Source organism: Pocillopora verrucosa, chromosome 1 (genome assembly GCF_036669915.1).
Source record: "Pocillopora verrucosa isolate sample1 chromosome 1, ASM3666991v2, whole genome shotgun sequence".
Classification (NCBI taxonomy): domain Eukaryota; kingdom Metazoa; phylum Cnidaria; class Anthozoa; order Scleractinia; family Pocilloporidae; genus Pocillopora; species Pocillopora verrucosa.
In genome coordinates, this window is record NC_089312.1 from 10893607 (window position 1) to 10904153 (window position 10547).

Below are 10547 nucleotides of genomic sequence, written 5' to 3' on the forward strand. Positions count from 1 at the left end.
CTTTTGGACCATTGACCGGAGTATATTGGTGGAAAAAGTGATTAGCGAGAATGGGTAAGCTATGATAACTTAAACACGATTTATCGTAAGTACAAATAATTTTGTGAATAACGAAGCTAGATGTTCCTACTACAAAATTAATGCCTAATAACGTATCTTTTGGTGAAAAGGAGAAGGTGACAAAAACTGCGCAATTAGTTTTAACAGCAAATACCTTTCAATCTGTTCACGATATACCCTTCCAAATAAAGAATATAGCTAAAATCATAGTTCCCTTAAAAACATTGCAGTTGTCGAATTTATTGTTGTCATATTTTGTTAACGAAGAATCTTTTTATAGGGAATCGAGTTGTTGCGTCACTGGTAAAGGTGTGCATTTGTTGTTTACTCTTAGAATTCAGAGTTAAATCAGAGCCGGAAAACAAGCAAGGTAAGATCACTTTCTTTGTCGAATTTCCTTTTCTCTTCTTACGTGATACAAAACGAGTAACAACACAAATTCATGAAGAAAAAAAAACAACTATATTTTAAGATTGGCGAACGTGTGAGTATAACTGCCTTTATTTCCCTTTGAGAATGTAAAAGTTTTCAGAGATTTGGACGCTATTTGCTCTTCGTGTTTTCTGTGTGTCTATTTCACTAGTTTAGCCAATAGTTCCATCTCGCAACTTGGTTAAAATCGTTGCTATCACATCTCGACTTGAACAACATTTAAGAACAGAACACGTTCCTGAAATGTCTCTGCATCGGCACTAGTCATTTAAGTGATGAGTACTGCAAGCGGCGAGAAAAGCGAGCTAAAGAAGTTCTAAACGACAAACTCGAAGCATTTTTAGATCACAAAGGTACTGCGTTCTAAACGTTATAAAAATACACTGAAAGTAACAACTTGTACCTAAGTACGCACATTCAGAAGGATCACGTACGAAAAGCCACAGCGGAGAATTGAGTGTTTATAGTTGTAAGGTGTGAGATAGAGTACGCACGTAAACAATGGGAACAATAATAACACTACGCGGAAAAACCTTTGATTTTACAGTTTCCATTTGTTTGTATTTATCGTGGAGATACAAGCTAAAACCAAAGCAGAAAACATTGCCATTTTTAGGAAACTTTTTGTCGAAGTTCAACAAGGAAATGTTGCATTAACAGGTTTGAATTTAAGCCTGAAGTGGAACATGTGTAACATGCCAGCGAACTTGGAAACGAATCCTTGAAGTAAGCTGTCGAGATGAATTTAAACCAGCTTTCACTGAACTATGCTTGAAAGAGTAGTACTCATTTTTCAGACATTTCATTTACCTTGAAGTGCATTAAACCGGTTGGTTCACATCAACGACGGTCCGGTCGTTTTTCAACCAAAACCATTCAACCGGAATTCCAAAACGTTCCTCAAACGCGCGAGGACAGCGACAAATGAAAGCGCATGCTTCTAACACCAGAAGCAGAGAGCAAGAGCACCAAGCAGTCGTGCGACACTTTATCCCACCGATTTCAATGACAGTTTGCCAGGTTAAAGGATCTTCCCCAAAACTCAAACAGACAAACTGGTTTGTGTTTTGGTTATTTCCAGGGAGAGATAGACCACCCTCCGGTTTCTCTTGGTTTTCACAAAAAAAATCACTTCAAAACAAGTAAAACGTGTGGAGTTGTCACTGCGATGGTAATTAAGCCCTTACTCTGATGCTCTGACGCAAGTATAACTCAATTAGATTGACGGCTTGTCAGTGAGCAAAATCAAATAGATTACTTAGTTTATTTTTAGACTTTTTGATAAATCCAAATATTTGATAACCTTGGAGTTAAATAGCTCCCCTTGCCAGACAGTTACAACACCAATTCTAAGTCGCCTTTATAATCTATCATTTCATCTGTGAAAACCATCTAAAAAATATCTTGGGGGTCTGCCGTATTTTTGTCTCGAATGCCTTTCAAAATCTGCTGCTGTGACAAGGTTCCCTGAAGTACACCTGTCACGCAATTCTGGGTCTAGGCGGTTGCTTGGCCAATTAATCCAGCATTTTATAGTTCGCTATACAACATCATTAATCAACAAAGTTAAAAGTGTGAAAAACTGCGAGATTTTTTATAGGAGTAAAAAACTTCACGTTTAAAAGCGAGATGTGTGTAGGCAAATGTTCATGCAAAGTCGTAACGTTTCTTTCTTCTGTCGTTTGTTACTTTGGAGATTTGCCAAAATCAGCAAATATTGCTTTCGTACGGCAGAAAACATTAATTAGTCAATGATCTGATAGTCTGTTGTCCTTATCGCCCATTTTTGGTGATTTAAAGTTACAAGCAACGTGTTGGTCGACATAGCACCTTTCGTGTGTGACATCTTCCGCTTTTACAGACGAGGAATTCTGCGCTGTCGCTCGAGAAGAAATATCGGTAGCTCTCTTAAATTATAAAACTGTTCCGCAAATAAAAGTAAGTGTTTTATGTAAGAGAGTGTTTTTATCAGTGCGTTTTCGCCCTGAAGAAGGGCTAACAGTCGAAACGTCAGTCTTAAAACTCTTTGCGGTGGCCAATTTACGTTTATCAACTCAGTTGTTAATAGTTAATCACCCTGTTATATTTTCCCATCGACGCAACATCACAGTTTCTTTAGGAAGTTATCCCATTATTAAAATAGTGTTGTCGTTGTCACTTACCGCCATCAAACATCTCCATGCAAAAGTCCGCCAAAGTAACACCTTTGTCGTGACCCGAACATTTTTACAGAAATCATTCGAGCGCGTTGGTCATGGTGTCTGCTAGATGGCAATTTCAGAATATTTTGCAGATCTCTCTTTGTATTTCTTTTCTTGGATAGTACACTGTCTTTTTTTATCACATGTTAATCTACGTCAGTCGATAAAAGTGTCGCCGGCGTTGATTGCGAGACCTAAAGAGTGAGCCAGCAATATTTTGACCAGTAGGCTTCCTCTTAAATAAAAATATTCGAAGACAAAACCACTTGATTTCGAGGGTAATGAGAATAACTTGAACGAAAAGCGAGATGCAAAGAGTTGTATTTTTCGAAACCTAATAACAGCTGCACCCCTATCCTGCAGGCTTAGTCCTTATCTCGTGCCTTGTTTGGTCAGTTTCAACCTCTGAAGCTAAATTATCAATGTCTTCATCGTTACTCGTACTTACAGAGGGGGACCTCCTCAATACTTTGTGAAAGATTTCTAGTCTGATGACCCTAGTAAGGCCCTGAGGTGCACCAAAGTGTGCCAGTGAGTCTACGTCATAAACTTGTCGCAGTTGCAAAGTCAGTATCAGCGTATCCCTTGCAATCATATGATACAAAGTTCATGACAGTCAGTACTCACCCGTTAGGAAAATTGATGTTCAGAGAAGCGTCCTTCTTCCTTAAACATCAGTTGACAAAAAGACAACAGTTACAGTACGCGTTCTATTAGGTTGACAGTCACCTTGCCACTAGGAAGACCCTCCACCAGCTTTGATTTCTTCTGCCATCTTCAGATTTAGGTCTCTCTCAATTTAACGTCTCCAATTTTCATGAGAACGATACTGGCAATTACGATCACCAAGGTCTGCATCTCATACCAACTTGTGCATGATATTTGAACCACATCGTGAAATCGCGGCCCTAGTAATCTCCAAAACGGCCAATTCTAGCTATAATAAGCTGCTTCTCGGACGAAACGCACATTTGGAACACATTGCTGTGTCTTAAATGTTCTTCTATGCCGTACACCCACGGATTTAAAGGTGTGAAGTAGTTTGCCCTCTTGGGTAGCGCAAGAAAAATAACATTGGGTTTTACAATTAGTTCCAAAGGAATAAGAGAGCTGTGTCATCTTGACTTTTAGAATAAATTGAGGGATTTCTAGACGCTTGGTCAATTGTACAGCATCAGCATGAGGACGCAATACAACTGATACACGTACAGTACATGGGAAGGGTAATGTCCGTTGTGCTGTTGTGAGAGGGAGGATTTTAAAATTCCGTTTAGAATTTATTCTTTCTTTCTTTTTTTTTTTTTCGCGTGCAAACCAAGGGAAGACATAGTTTCTAAAACACTTAACAAGAACATAATGGGACTAAATGGGGATGTTATCTCACCGGTCGACTTGCCAAGCTAAATAACCTCGCCCTTGAGTGAATTAATAGGGAAACGCGTATTTTTCACTGCTATACGGTAATAAGTACGGTATAAAGCCATTGATTACGACAGCGTAAGCCTTATTTTACTGCGAGCTAGATCAATGTGACTTTACCTCAAAGGCAATTTTTTTTACGGAACAAACTTAAATGACGATCACTGTAAGAACTGAGAAAGTAAAAACTTTCATTTATCTCCCATCCGTTTCGTCTGACAATGGCGGAATTCATCAAGGAATTCTACAAGAACGGTAAATAAGGTTTCTTAACTACAACTACGACCTACAACTGAACCTGTTTTAAGCAGTCTTTTTGTTTATCCTCTATCTGACACAAGACACCAAAAAATTTCAAACACTGCAATCAACAATTCATAATATAATTGGTGCATTTCAACTACTTAGAAAACCCAATATTTTCTTAGAGTAAATTGTATGTAAACATATATTGTCTACTTATCAATTCATCAGTAATGAAGTACATGATATGTAACAAATCTGTAAGCTAATGATTTCACTGACAACCTAGTTGTATGTTTTGTTTTATTTTATTTTTTCCTTTTCAGAACATCGAGCTGGTACAAATGATGTAGAGTTAATAGTCAGTAACCAGAATAACTCAACAGCTAATAACATCGCACGTAAGTACATATATACATCTCAAACAAATTACAAAGTTCAACCTACTGCTGAACCTGTTTAAGCAGTTTTTTTGTTTGTCCTCTATCTGACACAAGACACCAAAAAATTGCAAACACTGCAATCAACAATCCATTATATAATTGGTGCATGTCAACTAGTTATAAAACCAATTTTTTTCTTAGAGTAAATTGTATGTAAACATTTATTATCTACTGATCAACACATCAATAAATTACATGATATGCGACAAATATGCTTGTGAATGATTTTACTGACAACCTAGCTGTATGATTTGTTTTATTTTATTTTTTGTTTTCAGAACATCAAGCTGTTACAAATGATATATATTTAATAGATAGTGATCAGACCAGTGCAACAGCTTATCACATTGCTCGTAAGTACATATATACATCCCAAACAAATTACAAAGTTTAACCTACTACTGAAACTGTTTTAAGCAGCCTTTTTTAATGTCCTCTATCTGACACAAGACACCAAAAAATTCCAAACACTGCAATCAACAATGCATAATATAATTGGTGCATGTCAAATACTTACAAAACCAATTTTTTCTTAGAGTAAATTGTATGTAAACATTTATTGTCTACTGATCAACGCATTAATAATAAATTACATGATATGCGACAAATATGCTTGCTAATGATTTCACTGACAACCTAGCTGTATGTTTTGTTTTATTTTATTTTTCTCTTTTCAGAACATCAAGCTGTTACAAATGATATATATCTAACAAATAGTCACCAGAACAGCCCAAGAGCCGATCACATTGCTCGTAAGTACATATATACATCACAAACAAATTACAAAGTTTAACCTACTACTAAAACTGTTTTAAGCAGTCTTTCTGTTTGTCCTCTATCTGACACAAGACATTAAAAAACTTGGTTGGTTGGTTGGTGGGAGAATTTTGAGTTGTAAATTTTCACAAAACTTTGCCACCAGGAACAAACTAATGTTCAAAACTTCAAAATGCCTGAAAGGGGTGCTGTCATAGCAGGATGTTGAAGCTCCAAATTGACTGATACATATTATATATCATACCCAGCCTATGAAATGCAATCACATGTTGTCAATCCTAGCATAGCATACATTTTAATTTATAGTTCCTAACTTGCACATAATGTAAAACATCTATTCAGTCATAAGTGACAACATGAATATCCTGAAACAATCCTTCCTACAACAGATACACATAAAAAGGATCAAACTTATAACAAACTGTATTCCTTCAACTCAATCAGAGCAAACCAATCATCTAAAAAAATCTGCAAATTAAGTCTTTGTTGAAACTTGTGTTGAAAAGAAACTTGAGTTTGAGTACCAGACTTGAATGCAAATGTATTTTTTTCTTTTGGCAGAACATGTTTCACAACCAATCAGGACAAGAAATGCACAGTTACGACGTAAGAATAGTTATAAAATACTTTTAAATTACTGCTATGTCATCTTTACAGTACCTAAATAATACTGTTACAAGACAATTCAGTTCCTTTGAGAGTATGATTTATGTTCTTAATAGTTACTATTTTACTTGTTTGTGAAAATATTTCTGTCCAAACATTTTAGATGCCATACGCCATAGGCGCTACAGAATGTTACAACAAGGTAAGTGAATTCTTACTTAAACATTTGTTCTATATAAAATAAGACTAACTGCATCAAAATAACAACAAAAATGTTACATCTCACCAATGTTAACTTATTAGCCATTATACTATCACTGACTAAGCAATTCAATTAAAAAGTACCTTTTTAAAAAACCATGCACATTTCAATATTTTCAAAAAAATTTCTCTTCAAAGAATTAAAATATATAATTTTTTTGTTTGATGTGAAAAACATATATATATATATATATATATATATATATATATATATTAGAATACATCTCTTTGAGATCTCTTTTGTCATGTGACTGAAAATTTTTATAAAAATAGCTTGTTCATAGATTACCCTATACTTTTTAATGCTTCCTTCAACAAAATGTTGTACTTGTCTATTAATAATCAACTAACAAAATACATATAACTTATCAAATTCTTTCAATTCATTGCTAGATCATTTTGAGAAAATGAAAAAGTCACTCATCACCATGGTTAAAAATTTATGTACCATTGATAACCAGCTCAAAAAAATTCAAAATCAGTTGCAAAGGTCACCAGCCACAGTAAGTGAAATTTTTTAAAATTCATTCCTTGAATTGAACATTACCAATAAATCTAAATAATGGTAACACTTTCAAACATTTCAAATAGAAAATACAATGAATATTTGTCCTTTATTATTACTATTAATAGTATTTATGCAAACCTTAGAACTTCACCATGCTTGTAGCATTATATTTGTAATGATAGTCAATCAAATACATCAAATCAAAATGTTCCAATCTATGACATTAATGCCTAACTCATTTCACAACCTGTGGTACACTGATCTTAACAAAATTCCTTAGAAACGTTAAGTCAACTTTTGGTACACTGAAAACCTAATTCAGGGCAGTTTAACACCTTAATCATGTATTTATTTGATCATTCTTTGTTTAAAGATTATACATTGACATTACAAATGAAATCTAAGAAAAAGTTCCTTCTTTACATCTTATTAACTTCAGGAATATGATTTAAGGTGGATCACATCATTTTAGTGACAAATTATCCCTATATTTCACAGAACTCACAACAGAACAGATTGTACTTAAACCATATGTTAGACGTCTGTAAAACAGTAAGTTTTGACTTGTGTAGTTTACAATTAAATTCAATCACAACTACAATTACACATGAAAACTGCCATGTGGTTAGCGTATGTGCATGAGCACTGGACTGTGTGAGAGGTCGGGGTTCATGACCTAGACTGGACCCACACTCAGGGTCTTAAAATAACTGAGGAGAATGTGCTACCTTTGCTATGACATCTGCAAGCACTAAGACATTCTAGTTTTCTCAGATAAGAACGATAAGCTGTAGGCCCTGTGTCCTGCATCTTCTCAGTATTGGTTAGTAGGGGACATTGAAGAACCCACACACTTATCACAAAGAGTAGGTACTGTAGCTCCCAGTGTTGTGGTCTGCTCTAGTGTTAATAGGTGGCTTATTTTTAAAGAGTCTTGTATTGTGTTTTTAAGCCTACCTCAGATTTTTCAAATCCAAAATTTGATTAAAGTAAAGTAAAAGCAATCACCATTGATAGTTATAACACTTACAAAAAATTTGCCTTTAACATACTAGACCACTAATCATAAATTTTTATGAAATTTTAATGCCTGTTTTATATATCATTTACTCCTTCTGATGCACTCCTTTGTCAATGACTTACTATTTCACAGATTGCCAGATCAAACCTTGTGAAGGTATATGCAGTGGCAGACAACTAAAGTGGTAACATTCTGCTTCATGTTTGTTTTAATTAAAATGTTATCTTGTTAATCGATATAACCTGTCAAAACTGGCTGTCACTTTGAGGGAAATAACATATTAGTCACACTAGACAAGCCTCAAGTTCATATGTAAAGAAAAAGCAAACAATTGATTCATGAAATCATCACATGTTGCATGACTCAGTGTTAAGTTATGACAGGAATTGTTACAATTTGAACACATCACATCATCCATTTTAAAGACTAAGTCAAAATTTTAAATCAACGTTATTTCATTCCCTTTTCTTTTGAAACATGACCTCATCACACCTGAGGTCACACAACAAACTTTTTGTTACTTTTCTTGACACACACAAGTCACTAAGAGTTTTTTCAAATCAGAAATTTAAATAGTTGTACCTTCTGAAAAAGGATCAAGTTAACACCTAGCAAATGATTGTAAAAATTACAGTAAAAATTTGTATTTATGTTAAAAGTTTTTTAGTACCTACAATTTATACTACAAAACAATGGCAGGAGCACTAGTGTCAACACAAAATATAATACATAAATTTTCAAATAATGACCAAGAATAGAATTAACCCTTTGAACCCAAACACTGTTGGGCATCTAATTTTTCCCAACACTGTCATCTCTAAATCACACAGTAACGTCATGACAATAAAGGAAATAATCACCAATTAAATAAGCCCTTTTTAATCACTTGATTACTTTCTCTTTCAGCAACAAGTGTTGGCCCATACCGTAATATTGATGATGTGCTGTGTTTTTGGTTTGAAGCAGACTAATGTTTGATTAGATTTCATAATTTTTCCTGTTTTGCGTTGATTTGTTGTGCTTTTGTGTTTTTGAATTGAAGCAGACAAATGCTGGCCCATGGCGTAATATCCACAAGATTTCATAATTTTTCCATTTTTGCGTTGATTTCTTCTGTTTATGCGTGTTTGATTTAAAGCAGACAACGAATCATCAATAAATAATTTACGTTTAGTTCCCGCAACAGTGCACACTTTGTCAAAGTTACTTGAGAATCTTTTTACATATTAATATGATATCATCAAAGAATAGAAGGTGCATCTTGTGCCTGGTCGCTATGGTCTTTTTCTGTACGAAATGACTTCAAGTTGTCAACAAAAGTACCGATAACTCTTCAACCCCTTGTACCGTGATTAATACTTATATCCCGATGTGACCAAAACAACACACCTAATGACAAAACTACTACCAAACTTTACCAACCTTGGCTAAGCAAAAATGCCTTTTCCTTATGCGATGAACAATTGTTTTGAAAATCATGATTCCTGTGTTCCCCTGTTTAGTATGCTGTTCGCCAGCAACCTTGAAACCAACTCCCAAATGGAAATTCATCAAATCGACCTTCCTTTTCTTTTATCTATAGCCAATTCTACTGTCTACAAACGATTCGCCATACAACAACAAACATAGTTCAGATATCGACGCCATCATTTACTCCGTCGTAATTTCGGCCATTTGCTGCGACAAACCGATTACGAAAGATAGATTTCCCCTAGCAACAACCTCGTTACTAAGAGACCAGTGTCAGCCAATGTTCCCAACAACAAACCGTTCTAGCACTAGTAATTAGGCTGATTTAGCAAGACAACGGGAACCTCACTTGACGACAGCGCGCGCAGTGCAAATACCCAAATATGGTCAAATTAGAACAGAATCCAGACTATTCCGCTCGCTCTCTCGTCGTCATCTGACGTTCCCGTCCTGTTGCTAAATCAGCCTAATGTCTCGTCAGGCGGCACTTTTTGGCCAATGTACTTTTCCCGGCTGGGCAGTACTTTTAAGCAAAGATGTCGGTCACTACCTCAACCGATAAATATCGTATTAATCCTCTCTTTTGTGTCTCTCTCTCAAATCACTTTGTTGACAGAAAAATATTGCTTTCGAAGGCAATTTGTATAAGCAAAAGTGTTATTAAATTGGTTCACAAGCGGCCTAAAAACCGTCTGAAATTAATTTTAGTCCTTCACAAAAAGTACCTAAAAAGTAAAAATGTGACGTATTTGGTTACATTTGAATTAATCGATAGAACTTTCATCCATTTAATATCTGAATTCTCTTAAACAATTTGTTTGTACTGATGACGCGACCAAAGTTTTTAGCATTGCAACATAAATGTTTTCGGTAAGTCTTTTCCGGATCATTTGTAGTAGTTCTTGCACAACAAAAACTGAAAAAATTTAGTAAGGAAAAGCCGCATTTAATCCCCTTGTGTTTTGATGAAGTATCTCATTCGAATTTAGTTTTCTGAAGGAAAGACCAGATTTACACCGCATTGCAATAAACAAACGAGCAAAGTCTCACAGCTTCAAAATAAAAAAAATTGAATTTACTTACCTTAACTTTGCTTGCCACTTACT

General features: G+C 35.1%; 1 protein-coding gene across 3 annotated transcripts; it reads left to right on the forward strand.

The window, feature by feature from the left end:
* On the forward strand, nucleotides 1-9641 carry LOC136282772 (uncharacterized). Of its 3 annotated transcripts, XM_066170648.1 has the most exons (11): nucleotides 2-54; nucleotides 341-430; nucleotides 4682-4756; nucleotides 5077-5151; nucleotides 5476-5550; nucleotides 6137-6181; nucleotides 6345-6383; nucleotides 6836-6945; nucleotides 7449-7502; nucleotides 8104-8155; nucleotides 8878-9641. In XM_066170648.1, the coding sequence occupies exons 1-10, from the start codon at nucleotides 51-53 to the stop codon at nucleotides 8149-8151; spliced, it is 615 nt and encodes a 204-aa protein (XP_066026745.1). In that variant the 5' UTR covers nucleotides 2-50; the 3' UTR covers nucleotides 8152-8155; nucleotides 8878-9641. The 3 variants fall into 3 exon arrangements, with proteins under 3 accessions (XP_066026747.1, XP_066026745.1, XP_066026738.1); XM_066170650.1 differs by having other exon boundaries at nucleotides 1-54; nucleotides 395-430; nucleotides 7449-9641; XM_066170641.1 differs by having other exon boundaries at nucleotides 7449-9641.
* The last annotated feature ends 906 nt before the right edge of the window (nucleotides 9642-10547 follow it).

Coding starts and splice junctions, on each gene's coding strand:
- LOC136282772 (XM_066170641.1), top strand. Junction 4,757..5,076: donor AACAGCTAATAACATCGCAC/GTAAGTACATAT, acceptor TTTTGTTTTCAG/AACATCAAGCTGTTACAAAT. Junction 5,551..6,136: donor AAGAGCCGATCACATTGCTC/GTAAGTACATAT, acceptor TTCTTTTGGCAG/AACATGTTTCACAACCAATC.